Genomic DNA, 18,481 nt, shown 5'->3' on the forward strand with positions numbered 1-18,481 from the left:
GGTCCTAAAACTCCATTTGCTGAGTAGTCTCAAAGACTGATTAAGTCAGCCAGAGCCAGAGTGTAAAGCACAGTGCAAGACTAAGCTGAAACAGGATGGTTTAAAGATGCCTGACACATTAACAATTTTTTTTAGCAGCTTCCAGTGCATGAAGTTAAAGTAATTGTAGAAAGACAGAAGAAGAGAACTGACAAAAAATAAAACAAGTGCCTTCAAGAGTCACTCTGAGGAAAAGTTTAGCTTTTTCACATAAATGGGTTCTCAACAAAATATCATGTTACCTAGAATTACACCTATTAAGGACTTCTCCCAGAACATAAAGACTTCTCCTGAACAACATTTAGGCCTCTTCCATCTCAGACTAAGCAACCTCAATTAGCAATAATGTCTAATCATCACATATAGACTGAAAAAGGGAAAGAGGATCCACCATCAGAACAGAGACACAGGATTTTGTGTTTCTGCAAACACTATTCAAAAGCTGCCCACCACCATTATTATTTTGAGTATTGTTGGTATTGGGTTTTTTTGGGTAGAATAAAGTTCTTACGGATGATGTTAAAATAAACACTACGCTAATGTTAATGGGAAAAACCTATGCTGAAACCGTATCTCACCCCTAATCAGCAGCATATCAAAAAATGTGATTATAATTAGAAATAGATTAAAAAGCACAATTGGAATCTGACGTTTTATTGAGGCAGGTATGTTAGATCCTCATGGCTCTGCCCTGTTTCAGAGATTAGCTACAATGGGAGTAACAGAGAGCCAGATCCAGACTCAGAGAATACTCTGGTATTCTGCAAATATCAGAAAGGTCAAGTTTCTATAGATCCTTTTCTTATTAATAAATGGCCCCATAGGCACTGCTCTGACATTCACTCCTCTCAGTATCTATAGGCAGCAAAAAATGTGGAATAACATGTCTTAAATTTGTGATTAAAGTAATTTGTCTCTATTCGTCTTCTGTACACAGACATAATAAACTATCTTAATGGGTCAGGGGCAATAATTTTGTTGGGATTTCTGAACTTAAGATTTCCAGCCATTTCTGCAGACTATTCAAGGTGACAGGAACAGAGGGTGTTCTGTCTAATACACATCTGTCTAATTTGTGTATTTACCAAATAAACTTCAAACTTTAATCTTATAAAAATTAGTATACTCTGAGCATGCAATGCTTAGAAGAGGCAGAAGCTGGGATAAAAATTTAGTATACAGTTCAGCAATTATCCACTGATGTACAGGATGACAAATACTGGCAGATTTGTGTAATGTGAGATAATTCTAGTTGTTATTCATAATATCACATTTTAATGCATAAAGTTTAGTGTATCTGACACTGATCACCATGTACTTTTACATATAAGCTACACTGATACGTGAATATTACATCTAAAGCAACACTCAAAGGATAAAAAGAAGAACATCTTTAAAATTACGAAGTGCTTTGCTAAAAAACAGAATTGTAAATGTTATGAGCCAAAGACCAAGAAAACTTTGTTAAATCACACTACTGACACCAATTTAGATATAGGGATGCCCACATGTATCTCCTCTCAATGCTGAGATCAAAAATTGAAGACATCAGTAACCATGGAAATACTTACTCTCCAACTCACTCAGAGGCCATTCTAAACCACATTTCTATCCTATATACTATCATGTTATTAGCTTGGTGTAGTACCAATAGAATCAAACCCACTGATAATACATTACAACAACTTGTGTACCAATCTAACATGAAACTTCCTCCAATTAGGAAAATCTATGGATTAATCTACAGTTACTATCTAAACAAATAAGCAGTATTCAATTAACATTTCAATGTTAACTGAATTATAATGAACACAATGCTGCTCCAATGTACTGTATATGGAAACTCGCTTCTTTGTCATTTTATTTACTAAAAAACTAGTAAGAAATATAATCTCTCTGCATTACATCGGTGCATTTAATATGCACAAAAGAAAATAGTTAAAAATGAATTACCCTACTCTTTAATTAATAATTTAGAAAAAATCATGTGAACAGTTCTCACTAATCATGACTGCTCCCAAAATTCTGAAATTATGTGTTCTGGATTTTCCATAAGAAGGGTTTTTGTGTTGCTCTGTATATGCATGATTTACTCAGGCTTGCACCTGGGTCTGTCTTGTTTAACTGTTATGAAGAGAAGAAAGCTATGAAATTCACTAGTTTTTACAGTTAAGACTTCCCTGATTGTGCTGTCAGTGATGACAGGTGTCCCTAGGACACAGTGGCCAGAATTGACTGCAGATCTATATACCAGTACTAGATTTTGTCACCTTTCAACCTCTTTTCCTTGCAACACAAGACTTTAATTAATTTGGAAAGCACTTTGCAGTCATATAAAGTCACCATGGAAACTTTTGTTCAATCCTTTGACCCATTTATGTAAGACAGTACATGCTATCAACAGGAAGCATTTTTAAAAAATACATCTCATTAAAAAAAGATCTTTGAAGGTTTGATTGAGTGATCCAATTAGGAATCACACGTACTCTATTACTTCCATGGTGGTACAGATGCTGATTTCTGTTTTCCTCAGTAGCCCAAGGGGAACTTGCTAGTGTCTTCCATACAGCAGGAGCCATCTCTGCCTACTCTTATTCTTGGGCTTCTTAGAAAGCTGTATTTATTAACAGCAAATGAACTCAGTTGGAATTCAGAAGGCCACGGGTGGCAGGTCCTAAGCAGTTCCCTAATATTTCAAGGATGGCTCCCAGGTCACGTCCCAAGGCTATCACAAGGCAGCAAAATAACCTGAAATTTCAGGAGCAAGTAAAATCAAGCCAACATGACTCTGAAGGCTGGCATCAGCAGAGAGTGCTAAGATCCAGTTATGTGCCTCATATTCACAGTAAGGGCTGTGGGGAGCCTTTAACAACCGCCCAAGAATAACTCCCAAACCTCCGACATGTGAAGATGAAGATTCTGGCATGTGGCTCATGGGATTGAGGAGGTCTGCCCATCTCTGCTACATACACAGCATAAATTTCAACTGCAGTGATGGTTACTTAACATGTATTACAAAGCAATCTATTAGCAGTTACATTGGCTTTTATACCACAAAAGCAGACATCTCTGTGTCAACTGCTGCGTGTTCTTTTGAGTTCGGTAGAGCGTGGGAACTCAAAAAACATTTTTAAGCTCTCATCAAACAGAAGAAATGAAAATGAGTATTACTAGACACCCTATAGTTCTGGCAATGAAATACTGAATCATTTATTGTAGAACATACGGGGGCAGAAAGAATCAAAGGCAAAATAAAGAGTGTGCCTTCTGTGCAGGGTCCTCAGACAGAATTATAAATTGAGACCTTGGAGGGCTGTGTTAAACAGAACTAACACTATGCAGGACAGAAGTGCATTTTCTTAAGTAGTTTCCATATAGGCTTGGTAGCTTTGAGAAATGCCTTTCCCTAATGGTCATTCTATTGATGTAAAGCCCAAAGACAATTTTTCTAATTAAGCAATAAATTACAGCTGTAGCAAAGCCTGGTAAGTCACTATTAGATCTGTAAGGAGCACTGAAACTTCAGATTGCTAGGGACTCAGCAAGCCTCTTACCTAACTTTACTCATTAATTCTTGCTTCTCCACCTAGTTTTTCTTAGGGCTCTGAGATCAAAATGCTCCCCTCAGATCTCACAATGTCACTCAAAATGTAGGTGGTTTTGGCTCACAGACTATACTTACCACAATAATTTTAACAGCTCCTTACCTCTCCTACTTTTCCTTCATTTTCCCCATGAAGCCGAAAACCCCTTATTACTGTTTTTTTCTCTGTGGTGGTCTTTTTCATTTGTATTTTTTTAAATCCTGGTTTTCCCCCTTCTGAGGGGCTGGAGAAAGGCACTGTTGATATAGTTTCTTTGTGCTCAACAACTTGTAAGATACGACAATGTTTGATTCCTCACAGATCACTGGGAGCGAGCCAAAGGGCATATTCCAGATAATCAGGCTGGCAGCACATGCTACGTAAAGGTGAAACTGATTCTTGACAGCTATGCATATAACTTCAAATTGCTTCAGCTGACAGAGACAAGAACTAAAACTTGCTTCTAGACTTCCCATTGGAATGCCTCAGCAATCCTTCCTTCTACAGTAAACCAGCTAGCAGGCAATTTTATATAATTAAACTTTTTTCTTTGCATTTTAAGGGCTTCTGAGATGTCTGTATTTAAGGAAGAAGACCTCCACACCTAATAATACAGTTATTGATATCGTCAGTGCAGGAAGGTTGACTGAAAGGTGCAAGGAACATTTGTTAAAATGGAAAACTGTGGGGCATTCTCTCCCTGGGAAAATTTCTTGCTTAACTTCATGCAACTGGTTTGTAACTTGGGTAGAGGACTCATGCCCTCACTATGAAAACACACTACATAGTGACTAAAAGTTCTCAACACCTACAAAAATCTCTAGCCTTTTGCAAACTTCCTATGCTTCTAGCTTCAGCAGTTTCTTAACAAGCTGAATAGAAAAATGACACCTTACACACAACAGTATTTCATGTCCAATTTGTTCACTTTCCATGACAGAGGTTAAGCAGAAGCAGCTCATTTTCTTTGAAAACAGACATTATTCTACATATCATTACCATATGCCTTCTAACATGTCCTCAAGCTAATGCAGAGTCTTTATCTACCTCAGCTTGTCATTTCCACACGTATTCATAGATGCAGAGGCCAGATTTGACATAGGCATGCCACTGATTTCTACAACAACATAACATGGTCACTTATTTTCTCTCTGTCCTATAAAGTATTGCATTTGCATTTTTCATTAACATAAACAGCTTAGCCAAATGTTTTTCAGGAGTTCAAAAAAATTCAGAGCTTAATAATGCAGGTAAATGATAAGAATGGTTCTTTTCAGCCTATATAGTACTTCTGAAAAATGGGATACTCCACATCCCGCCTTCCAAAATGGTCCCTTAGCCAAGTATCCTTGCTGATGTCACCCTGTCAACAAACAGTCAGAAAAACCTGTGAAAATCTGTATTTTAGCATTTACAATCCTAAATACTTTTCAGAACAGAGGTATCATCACAGAATCCTTTTGCATTTTCCCTACTTCTAATTCACAAGCTTTTTACATGAAATTTCATTAGTATTCAAGTTTCCATTAAAAACTGTAAAAGCTTTTAGAAATAGTGAATTGCAAATAACTGACTTCCACTGTGTCACTGCTATAGTTACAGACTATCAAAAGATGAGACAAAACACCAGACAATTCTTTGGAAAAAAAATTCTCATTCATTCTAAATTACACACAAATTTCAATAGGCATCTTATACAAAAGTAAGGTTTCCAAATCTGCAGTTCCACTTATCATTCTTTTTGCAAGAAGGTTGCACTCAATTGCACACTTATTGACAGGAGATATAATCACAGCTAAGGTGCAAGGTTCCAGCCTGAATAAAAGTCAACACAGAAACTTAAAAAATGTGTTTAGTGTAATGGCTGGTTTTCTAAATATGAAAAATCAAGCCTTTCCTACTTGAAGCCAAAATTTTCTGTACTCGGTCTATACCTTATCTCTTCACTAAAGCATAAATTGCCTGACCTCAAAAGGCAGTATATGCTAGCACGTTATTATTACATGTAGCACATCCTCTGAGAACACATGAAAAAGAAAAGAGGGAAATCTTGTCACCTAGTAAAATAAATTCCCCAAACCAAATCTTAAACGTGAAACACCAAGACCTGACAATAGGAAGCCTCTCTTTAAGAACTTGGTTTTTGACTATCCAGTCACGGAAGAGTATCAAAGAACACAGTCAGTCACTTATTCATTTCAGTGAGGTAACTTCCAGTGTACCAAAGAATGCATGTAATTGACATTTCTGAGCACTAAAATATTGTGACAAGAATTAAATCCCAGCAGGCTTCACCAAGGACTCCCTGGTGGATTAGAAGGAATTTCAGAAACCAGACTAATCCTCTTCTGTGTCACATACTCTACCAGATATGTGAAAGTAATGAGCTATGGGCCAGTGCAATACTGCAATAGCATTTAAAGTAATTAGAGAAATATTGACAGCAATCAGATTCATTTAAGATTCTTCATCTTTCTACATGTGATCCTTTCCCAGCAGAAAATTAATAGCTCAGGAAGATGTTGCAACCAGATGTAAAAATCTGTTTCTTGCTGAGGAGCTCTGCCACATTATGTAGCATTTTACAGAAACACAAAGCTAAACATAAATGGAAGAATAATACTTTTGTGTCCAGAAAATGCTGATTCCTGATGAGCTTCTATAACTCCCTAGCAAATTATGAGAATCCTGCAATCTAAAGATTTCCTGTCATTAATAGCCTGTTTTTGTAGACTGTTTTCTATTTCATAAAGTTGAAGATACTTCAAGAGATTCTGCATTCTGGTTCAACCATGGACTTCAAAGTAAGAGATGAAAGAGGAGAGGTGTACAATGATGAATTACTTCTCAACCTACATTTCTGCCCATCCTTTAAGTTTGCTATGATTTATAAAAACACAGCTTGGCTTTTCAGGAAGAAAAATTTCTTTCCTCCATCCCCCCGCTATCTAAAACATGTATCTTCCATGAAACAGGCTCTGAATGAAAATTATGATCAGCTGTAAGATTGTGTTTCTTTCTGCTACTGAGGGAACTTCTAAGAGCAGTGAACTCAGTAACTGAGGATCTAGACTGTGCAGGATGTACCTCAAAAGCGTTAGAAAGAATCTGAAAGCATTCTGGAAAGAAAACAAGCTTCTTCTGAACAGCCATGCAGGGCAATCTCAGTCTATGCCATTCTACAGGAATTTCCACCAATATGTACAGAATTAAATACCTATTATGTTTTCAACAGCTGCCTAAGGGATGCCTCAAGCAGGCAGACAGAAAATTACGTTAAACAAGGAATCCAGACAGAGTTTTGCTAGTGGCAGAGGAAGAAGATTCTGCTATCAGTCTCCTGTCCTGCTGCAGACTTACAGGCCTGGCTACAGGGCAAGTTAAAAAAAGTTCAATTAACCTGCATTTTCTGCCTTACACTTCTGGTAACCAATTCTGAAATGTCAGAAGGTTATTTTAAAAACAAAAATTAATTTGTGCTGTCTCAACTGTGTGGTGACAACATGAAATGATGTTTCAATTTTTATACTTAAATATTATTTATGCCAACCCTAGGAACATATTTTAAAGGCTGAAGCCAGCAACCAGGAAGTATCTGCATTAACCAACCAATAAAACACTTTCTGAATTGTGTTTTTTTTAGAACCTGTGATGTATACTACAGTGGTACACTAATCTTCCTGACTATGACACATGCAGCTACACAGCTCTTATTAAAAGAAGGGAGAAACTAGAAACCCAAAGCACTGGAACAAAGAATTACGCCCATGCCAAAGCACAAATGCCTAAACTGGCTACCACTGTGACCTCCAATTTTAAATAATCAGGTCACAAATTGAACAGACTCCCCTCATTACTCACCTAGATGACAGAACATTTCTAAGCATTATTTTTTAAGTTCTTCCTTTGTGCGCTGGATAAGAACATAATTTAAATGATTTCTTTATAACCCGGAGGTAGAATTTTTACATAGACTTACAAAACCACAGCTGGTGGCCAGAAGAACAAGCTCACGTCATAGCAGCTTTCAGAGACAGAGCATATGCGGAAGGCAAACATCTGAAATAGAGTCCTGATATCCCAGAAAACTACTGTCACTTAACAAGGTACTACCTGTCACAGGTACCGTAACAGCTGACTGCAGATATGTTTTGACCTGAGGCTAATGGAAAGCATTTCTTACTGGCATTTGAGCCTCAGCTGGATCAACTGAGCCTCAAAAGGCTCAGATATACTGAGACAAGGATTCCTGACAGTATTCCTACCAAATGTCTCTTATTAGTTTTAAATTGACACACTTGATTCAAGCAATTCAGCCTGAAAGCAATTGTGGAAAACATTCAAATATTTGAAGGTATAGAGCAATAAAAATCAAAAGACTAAATTCAGGGTGTTATCACAGAATGTTAAGTGATGTCCCTCTTTTATGCTACAGAAGAGGGAATTACTTCATCTAAACTATAATGAAACATGCAGAAATTAGAAAGGAATGCCCATTGAGGTGGCTTTGTGCTAAAATGCAAAAAAAATCTATTTGCTTAATAAACTGCTGGCATATTTGAAACTGAGTTTCACTAAAAATCCTCACTAAAGACTCTTTTAGACACAGTTTCACCAATTTAGTACCTTTAATGCAAGTCATTCAAGTATTGTAGTGTTCCCTCACCAGAGAAGACATTTTCAAGGAGCGTTTGAAATGCAGGATTTCTGACAGAGAAAGCAGATCCTACCATGGTGGAAGCACAGATATATAGAGGATCCTAATGGATGGGAGGTTTTAGCATTTAACGACCCTGCACTTGACTCTGGTACTAAAAGCATAAAAATCTCTTCCCTCCTCGTTCACGTAGCTGAGGAGCATGTCTCATGACAGGGGATCCTTCCCCTATGCTTTGCTTTCACACATCAGCTCCCAGCATTCCCACCAGGCACTCCAGATCTGTCTTCTGTGGCTGTAACACTCCCCACGCCGACACTGTCAGTGTCCGGCTCCAGGAAACAGGTTTTCCCTTTAAACAAGGATAAGGAACTTGTGTGATTCAGATGACCAAGTGTCCAAGCCAGCCAGCTCCTATGGCTCACCTTTGCCAACAGAGCCCTGAGCACCTTTCCACTAAGCCTGCTGGACAGGGAAGCTGGAGGGCCTCACCAGCAAAGCAGCAGCAACGAAGAAACCCGAGCGCTGATCTGCCCAGCAGACACCAGAAAGGCCTGCACAGCCCCCTGGGGCTTGAAGGCAGAAATAGTAGCTGAGTTGTTACCGCTTCATCTCTTGATACTCTCTCTCAAATCATCTCAGGGAATTCTTACTCCCCAAGAATTCTCCAGCCCAAATTGACACTTTTGGGTTTTTTTGGTCTTTTTCCAGCAAATGAAAGACATCTTGCAGGATTTCCGACCAAGTGAATGTATGTTTTAATGCATTCATTTTTTTGGAACCTTTTTGCTCTTTAGGATAGAGGCAATGAATTACTGTGTGCCTTTTGGGGCTACTCCTTGAACAGCCAAACACAAGTAACACTTTTAAAACAGTAAGAGGTATGCCAAATGAAAAAGTACTTCTATTGTAATAAATAAGCAATTTCAATACTACAGCTGTAATGGGAAGTTACAGGAACATGGTTAAATTCTTCTTGGCTCAGAGCCATGCAAATATTTCTTTTCCACATTCCCATCAATTACAGAGGTACAGTAAGTGTTTTTGTGCCTAAGTGCACTATTACAGGGGACACAAATAAGCCATTTTTCTTCCAGTGGCTGGAGGTAACATTTCTATAATATCATATTACACATTTGGCAGATTTGAAGCATGCTCAGATTTTTACTTGTGTTGCATTACTAAGCCACACCATTTGAATCAACTGAAAACAGGTAGTACAACTGCACGTCCTATCCACACTACACACATTTACAGTGTCCATAGAGTAGTTTTTACTTCAGTGCTGGTATTAAGTATTTAGACTTGGGAAAGCACAGAACAATTATTGTTAACTGTTTATGTGCAAACAGTAGCAGGTACGTGCCATGAGAGAAGTGTTTTAATGAAAAATTACACAGTAGAGCTCAGTTGCCATTTTAAATACATGTTTTAGACTGACGAATTTATACTTAGACTTCATTAGGACAATTAATAATCTTACTAATACAGAAAAGCTAACCAAAGGTATGCACACATTTTACACGCTTTTTAGAGTGAAACAGATCACCCTCACAAGCACTGCCTTCCATCACTGATGAAGTTTATTAAAATGTGAAAAGACTGTAGAAATGCAATACAACTCTCCGCGTATCAGCTGAGTCTGTACCATGCTTACTTGTCTCCCCTTGCAGAAGCCCCAAACCACATGAGTACATTAGGATAAAAACAAAATGACCCATTTTCCAAAGCTTCCAGTTCCATGTGGAATGCACAACAAAGACACATCAGAAGCTGAGTTTCTACAACACTAGTGTAAAAAATAAATGTCCTATGGAACTAATCATTATCATTAAACATGAAAACTTATCAACAGAAACCATGTTTCCAAAATGGTTTTTCATCCATGTTTCAACTCTTCAACTCATATGACTGTCTTAGAAAAGAAATCAAGGTATGTCACCAAGACTTAGATATCACCTTATTTATATTCTGCCTACAGCTTTACTGGGAGTTTCTGACCATGCAAAGACAGAACCTAGCCAGATACACAGGCAGGGGAGGTTAGGGAATACAATCCTAGTCTCTTCAAGCCAAACTGGTAAACTCCAAGAACTGAAAAGCCTGACCTTACACATCAGACTGCTACTGGCAGGAGATTTCTGACCAGTGTAAGGATGACTGTGAGACAATTACAGCAGTTAGAAATTGTTAAATGTGAAATTACTAACATGGTGATCCAGGAAGACAGCACAGTTTTGTGGACAGCTTTATGCTGGATGGTATTTTCTTCAGTTCAATTTGATCTCAACTGCAGTATAGAAAACTGTAGAATTATCATATCTGCACATAGAACAGTTAGCACAAAAAGAGTTAAAGTAGGTCAAAGCTCTCAAATGTCACTATACTACATAGCTTTTTTACTGCAATTTTGTTAGGTTTTATTTGCAATAATTTGCATGGTAGAACTATGCAAAGACCCTTATTTTACTACTACCTTTCATGTGAAAAGGCAACTATTGCCCCAAACCCCTCCTGCATACCCAGCTGAAGAAAGATTTACTCCATCTAAGGGTGATAAAACTTACCCTTCCTTCACAGTGGCATGAACAGTTTTCCCAAGGCAGGGAAACAACTCTTTTCTGAATGGTGAAGAATGGCAATGCTAAGAGAGTTCATAGTCCCTTTTAAAGCGACCTTTAAAGAAGTCTTTATCTCCTACTCTAGACAGCTGGTCTAGACTACGTACAATATAACCATTGTTAGGGTGCTGAAAGCACCAATCTAACCATGCCACATAAGGTACTTCTGGCTCACTGTTCCTTCCCTTACATGCCTAAAATTCAAGCAGTGCAAAGCCTCTGATCTTCACTATGACAGTGCACAAAGAAAGTGGCTGTACCTCATTTTGACCCCTCCTTCTGAGACTGGAGTACAACAATATTTTCAGACAGAAGGACTACAACATATTAGTCTTTACAAGAAGTGATACTGTGGAATCTCAGTAGTACATTATCATAGCCCCCCAGCTGAAGATGACATATGGAAAGCATAGGGACTTACTGACAATTCTTTGATTAATTTTCTTAGCTCCTTGTGCCCGTGCTTCTTCGCGATACTTTCTGGATCATCTCCATATTTATTGGTTATTTTGCAAGCCTGTGTGGCCTCCGGACAACTGAGTAGAAATGTTGCAAGGTTCTTCAAGCCAAATCTGGCTGCACAGTGAAGTAGGGTAGGAAATTCTTCCAAATGGCTATCTGTATAATGGAAACAAAGTCTTAATAAACAAAAGTTTTGCTTTCCTAGAACACCTTCTTCTATAAAAGTCTTCTGAATATTAGTCCTATGGAATCACAGTCATCAAGCTGCCAATATTGAACTAACACCCAAAGAATTATTTCTCCAATTAACTGTTTTACAGTTCCTATACATATATCAATGAAGGAGCTTTTGGTGTAACTGAAAAATCTCATTTTTATCCTGACAGATTTCAAAGCACTTTAGTTCTATTGAGAAGTAAGCTTTCTTAAAAAGGGCAAAAATTCTACAGCCAAGACATGCTTTTGCTTAGGTGGAATATTTTTGAGTGGGACATTTTTATCGGGTTATGATGCTATGTTTTGATATTAAAAATCATTTCTGAAAATTCACATGACTACCAGAGACTTGCAAAAATTTGCTTATCCCTGTAATGAAAATCAGAGAATTTAAAGACAAGTGTATTAGGTAACAGCTTTTAGGATGTATCTGAAATAATATGATATTAATTTCTATCACAAACTATTTTTATGTTGGAGAACTGGGACATTCAGTTTATCATTTCAGCATCTTCCTGTATTTTAACTCTACAGGTGACCACAAGTTACATACAACAACAACAAAGAAAAAGACTTCAAGCACAAACAATACTTCTCTCTGCATTCATACTCTACTTTCTGATCACTTATAGTTTGCTGTCTACCAATTCGTCTATAAATCAGCATGTAGTGTATCTCTTCTCCAAGCATGCATCCAGCCTGCCCCAGGCACCATCAACCTTTTGCACTCTGAGGGTCTTTCCAACCCAGTGCATGAAGGAATGCTTCCCCTAGGTTGCTTTGAGCCTGGCTCCTGCTAGGTTCAACTGACAGTCCCTAATTCATCTTATTCTCCATCCCTGTCTGCCCTCTATGCACTTCGAGTGATTTACTCATTCCCAGAATTTCTTTCTTGAAGAGCTCCAGTCTAGTTAATTGGGCCCCATAGAGAACCAGCTCTGCCACACACACTGCTCTCTCCTCAACCTTTTCCAGCTCTAATGTAACTATTTTGAGATGACAGGAGAAGAGCTGCACATGATACTCAACTTTTGGATGAGCCATGTAATTTATGCATTGCCATAATTATGTCCTGTTTTGTTCTCTATTCCTTTTCTAACAATTCCTAGTATTTCCTTAGCTTTTTGATCTGCTGCCTAGCAACAAGTTGATGTTATCATGGAACTGTGCAGTCTTACTCCTTAGCACTAACAGCCTGCTCAAATCCTCTCATTTTGGATGATAACATAGGACTGCTTTTTTTCCACTTGCATCACTTTGGTTTTACCTCTACTGAATATCATCTGACATTTTACTGCATAATTATTAAATCTCTGGTTCCCCGCCCCCCATTAGCCTTTTCCATACTACCCTGAATACTTTGTATCACTAGCAAAGAAAGATTTTTCCTAATTGCCTGCCACCTCGTTTTGATCAGTTATTCATCCATACCTAATCAGTTACTGACTTAACCAGATTTGCTGATTCTTACAAAAAACTACAAGAAAATCATAAAGCCAGACTTCACATTACAGAAAACTTATCTTATTAACATCTCTATTAGTTTGTCCAGTAGAGATAACACATTAACCTGCTTCTAGGTCACAATGTCACCCGAGAAACTGGATTTTGGCATCAGAGTCACACCTCCTGGTACTATAAAACTGAAAAACTGCATTGTTAGAAACCTAGCTATTCCACTTTAAAATTTCCTCAGAGCTCTTAATGAATGCCAGATAGTCCTGGTAATTTTCTTTGTGTTCAACCTGCCCTTTTTTGCAATAGCTTCCTGATTCCTTCAACTCCAGACAGTCTGTTTCTTAATGTGTCTCCCATCCGGGACTACAGCTTGGGAATTTACACAGTTTCTTCTAGCCTTCTTGAGTTTCATTTTATATCCCTGTCATCAGCTGTCCTACAGGTTAGCCAGCACATTTTCAGCCCATAGCATGCTGGAAAAAGTTATGAGTCCTTCTGGAAATCTCTTAGCTGCTGGTCTTTAACAAAGTTCCTAATTTTTACATTCCTCTACAAAGTGAAATTTGGCTCAGCAGTGACGAATTTGTGTACCCTCCTGTCCACCCTTTTTGCTCCTGCAGAATAATACGTGAGGGAGTAAAATCGCACCCCATCATTAAATATAAGGGACAAGAGCGGTTCTTGGAATAGGCATAGCTAAGTACTAACTGAGAAAAACAATGTTAGGACAATTCTTGACTGCATTTTGGACAAAGAATATTCCACCACTATCCCGTCCAATATTAATTTGACACAAGGTATTTGAGTGGGCTACATTTTAGTCAAAAGTCCCATTAACAACCCTAAAACTGATTTTTAAACAAATTGAGTGTTGCCTGACTTTTATTTCCATCAGGCAAAGAAAAATCTAATCAAGAAAATGTAAATACACAGCACCTGTGTAAATCAAGTCACTTGTTTTAGAAGCCTTGGCAGGTTGAGCTTCCATCAACAAGGGTATGTGTTATAGCTTATATTCCCCTGCATTTGCAGTGTGCTTTAAAATCCTTTGGGCTACCATAGGCAATCTTAAAACTGCATAGCAGCTAAGGTTGTAAGCTAAGTAGATGCTACACAACTTCTCTACTCGATATTGCTGAATATTTTAAAGTCTCACAAACTGGGTTTGATTCTGTCATTTGAAGAACTATCAATTTTAGTGCAGAGTATATGCATTTGACTTCTTATTTCTGTCTAGACTTTTCTAAATGCAGGAGAAAAAAGGATTCTCTTTAAAAAAGTGTTCAAACCTGAGCTAATATTTAGAAAAACTTCCACAAATCATCAGACTGCTTTTCTTAGTACTTGTGAATTCTGCTATTTATTTTTTTAGATGTCCACCAATGCAATAGGCATTGAGCAGTGATTTTAAAGAAGAGTAAATTTTATGAACTTTACTCAATAGTTTGCACCCTGTTAGGAGACACTAGAAGGTCAAATATAGTCAGTAAGAAGAGCCTTAACACAGTATTAATAACATGCTCCAAGTGAATTTCCACTCATACTAATGAAACCCAAAACAACTGGTCACAAATCTGAAAGGGCAATCAAGTCTATATTACCAAGGGGCTGGATGCTACGATTTCTTCACCAATAGAAAGAGGAGTAGATGATATTCATAAGCCTGCTCTAGGCAGGCATATACCTGCCTAGAATACATACCTGCATTCTTAAAGTAACACAAAACAGGTATTCCAAAACCCCTTCAGCTCCTTGCACTTGAGCTGTTTTTTCTGGTCACCACTCAACTCCTCCCTAGCTGAGTTTGACATTCAGGCAGGACTCCTACACTTATATACTTTGAACACTAGGAAACTACATCATTAACAAATTAAATACCTCAGCCAGCCATGAAGGATGGTAAAAAAAAAAAAAAATTAAATTAATAAATCAATTTCCTAAAACAAACCTTTTTTATATCGCTCCTTGTAGTAAGCAGAAAAAAAGAGGTTGTTGTCACACATGAGAACTTTAAAAGCGATACTGGTGGTGTAGAGAGATATTTTACATAATACTAAAAAAGGAACTAAGTGGTTGAAATGGACAGTTTTAGTCTCTTCCACTCATGAACCTGAAGCCTGGTGGCATGAAGTTGTGACAAAAGGCAAAAAATCATTGTGAGGACCCTCTTAAGTTAGCTCCACTAACTTAAGACAGCTTTCAGTACCCTGATTTTCAGGCACTCAACTGGCAGCACCCTGCACTCACACAAAGTAGGATGCAATCTTCAACAGCCAAGCTTTCCCAGTATTGCTGATAAAACCCGCCAAAGCATTGAACTTCTTGAGGCCACCTTGGTACGACTGCTGTCTTGGTAAATGCTATACTGACAGTGGAGATGGCTGCTGTTGTTTCAGAAACCTCAGCAACATTTCAATGACCATTTCTGTACGCAGCTGCGGTACCAGCAGTCACTCTCTGCTCATAATAGCTAACAATAATTAGCTAATAATATAAGCTAATAGCTTTGCCTCTCATGAAGTGAGGGGAAGTCTCCTTGGACTTGGCCTCACAGAAATTTCTCCCCCAAATACTTACTTAATTAAGAAATACGGTAAGGTTAACGACCTCAAAAGAGATGATTGAAGCCTCCTGGTCTTTCTTTTTTGCCCTCATTCTGAAAAGAGACACCACTAGCTGTATGAACCCCTCCCAAGTCACTAAGAAAAGGTGAAGAACTTCTTTCTTTCCACCAGGTTCTATAGCAGAAATCAATGATGACTATGGGTACCACTGTCAAAATAAGAAAAGCCCACTGCCAGATCTATTTGTGGCTTTTTTGTTTTTTAAATTGTAACTGTTCCTTAATTGCCAATTCTCAAAATTGAGTGAACTCTTAAGACAGATGTTCTGCTGTAAAGAAAATTCCATCCAATACCATGTTTAACTGCTTTAAATGAAGTATTGTACTATACACATTAGGAAGAAGCTGTAATTATTTGAAAGCCCACGTGCTTCAGGCAGAAAATACCATTCTTGAACTTGCAAGTTTGTCACACTGAATTGGTGAAAATTGCTGGAAATTTCGTCAGCTGTGAAACTGGAACAACTGGTACACTTCAGCTAACTATACAGAACTGAACAAAAGTAACAGTTATTAGGGTAACTGGAAGTGAACAGCTTGTACTCAGTCCTTTAATGGAGAATGTTAACAGAGAAAAGCTGTGGCTGTTTGGCACCGACAGTGAGAACTAGCTAGCTGATGATCACAAGCTGGAAGGAAAGGTTAAAGACAAAGTACTCAAGTGGCACATCAAGTGCTTTAAGGTGGCTTCTTCAACTTTCAACTAACATGGAGGCCAGTGCTTGCTTTTAATTAAAGTTCTAGTTGACATACACAGGCTGTAGAGGGAGTTGCTGGGGTTTTTTTGTATGTTTTGTCCTGTCATAATCCTGTCTCTTCTCTGCAGAGAACTCTGGAAAATCTCAGCTATAAAACAGCAAAAAATCTAATATTACTGTATTGTAGCATTGTCTTAGCCTGAGGGAATTTTCATAAAACTGCAGTAAGGAAACAGAGCAACCTACAGTGATACTTCTGCACATCTTGTAAGACATACTTCTTTTATTTCCCAAATTATTGAAACAGGACACGTTTTGTTTTTTGAGCAATTTAAATAGCTACCTAAGATGACTTCTACAGCACTAATACCACTACCTTCCCCTCCCCTCCCATTATTTTGCTAGCAGCTGAAAACCCAGACTCAATTTCTTCTTTTAGGAGAGATGTTTCAACTTGAAAAAAATTACAGAAATCAGAATAGGATTTGCTATGTTGCTACCAGTTTTAGGTGACAAAAAGCACTGTTTTCTACAAAGCAAGTTCAGGACTTTCCATAAGCATCAATAGTTGAGTTTAATCAGAGAAATAGTAATAGCTAACTTGTAAAAAATGAAAATTAATTAATAGTGGAAAATGAAACAGGTTTTCCTCAAGTAAATTGTTATTTCTTGGACAGGAATAAATGCAACAAGAATTCCCAAATCTGAGAATTCATGAGCAGAATCAGGGCTTTCCTAGAAGAAAAGTATTTCTCAAGAAGTTTTTTGAAATATGAGTTTGGATTTGTTAGTATGCTTTGACTGGATTCTATTACCAGAATATAAAGGAATAATTTACATACAATATACTCTGAAATCAATTCAGTACAGAATGTACAATATTTTACACAGTACTTCCACCTTTAGTTACATCCTTCCACAAGGGATGACACCACCACTAAAACTCCCAGACAAGCCTTGGCTGTCTCTCAGTTAATTCTGTTTGTTAAACACAGTATTTTCAAGTGATTTCTATTCAGTCTGCATTCAGCTTTCTCATCTGTATCACAGTTAACCTTTTGCACCTTTGCCACCCATCTTGACTTTACCAACCTACACGCTGACTGCTCACAAGTACTGCATTATCATGCTAAAAAAATACTGAACAGTCATTTTGGGGATGGGAATGGCTCCTAAAAAATTACATAAGCAAACATGCATCTCATGATGTTTTGACCCAAACCACTGTCTGTATGGGAAAGCATCACACTGCATTTTAATTTAATTACATCACATGCCTTTTATATTTACTTTTACACTCCCAAGTTTTTAATCACACAGATGAACACTTTGTGAGAAGTCAAACCATGCAATTCATTAGTTATCCAATAAATTAATCATAAGGTCTTCATTCTTGGCTTGTTCTGAGGTCATATTGAGATCTTTCAAGTGCAGCAATTTATCAGCTGTACCCTGATGTGCCAGCGAGAATGTTCAAATAAAACATCCATGTAGAACAATACAGAGGAAGGTTTCTCTTCTCTATGCCTCATGCTGAAAGCTTGACCTCCTCTCATTTGCTACTGGACATCTCTAGTGCCTGTTTGGGAGGCTTTCATGGGAGTCAAAGACACAGGTTTATATAACTTTCAGGCAGAAGAGGGATCAGAGTCTAAGTCTCCCACATTCTGAGTGCTTCCAGCTCTGCAAACGCATCTTTCTTTCATGAAGAATCTGGGCATCTAACTCTGCACCTTCTTTTCAGGCCATACGTCAAACCAGTTCATTTTAAGGTCACTACTTGGCTCAAGCAGTCAACTTGCTCTTGAACCACACAGGCCTTTTTGGGGGCCATAGCAGGTTGGTTAGCATTATTCTCAATATGCAAAAAACATCAGCAGATCTAACAGTTACTAGAGAAGTGAAAAATCTTTTGCTCATCAATTAACATTTCACATTGGGAAAGACTCTTGAATGTGCCTTATCCACCCCCATCCTGCAGTCTTGCACAGGAAAATGCCAAGGACAGGTGCCTCATTTATTTGCTTCCACTAACTTTGACATTTAAGCTCATTTTTACACTACAAGTTGAATCATGTTTATCTAATACAGAGGAGTGAACTGCATCAACAAAAAAAAAGGAA

At 37.9% G+C, this 18,481-nt stretch overlaps 1 protein-coding gene across 1 annotated transcript in view; it reads right to left on the reverse strand.

Annotated features, from left to right (window-relative positions):
• Positions 1-18,481, reverse strand: part of BANK1 (B cell scaffold protein with ankyrin repeats 1) — a gene marked incomplete at both ends in the record, with an annotated part of 145,476 nt that overhangs the window by 76,036 nt on the left and 50,959 nt on the right. Inside the window, one exon of the mRNA XM_082281984.1 lies at positions 11,323-11,519. Within this exon, the coding sequence (XP_082138110.1) occupies positions 11,323-11,519 (197 nt within the window). The remainder of the gene's footprint in view (positions 1-11,322; positions 11,520-18,481) is intronic.

Source organism: Coloeus monedula (genome assembly GCF_965178545.1).
Source record: "Coloeus monedula genome assembly, chromosome: 5".
NCBI lineage: Eukaryota > Metazoa > Chordata > Aves > Passeriformes > Corvidae > Coloeus > Coloeus monedula.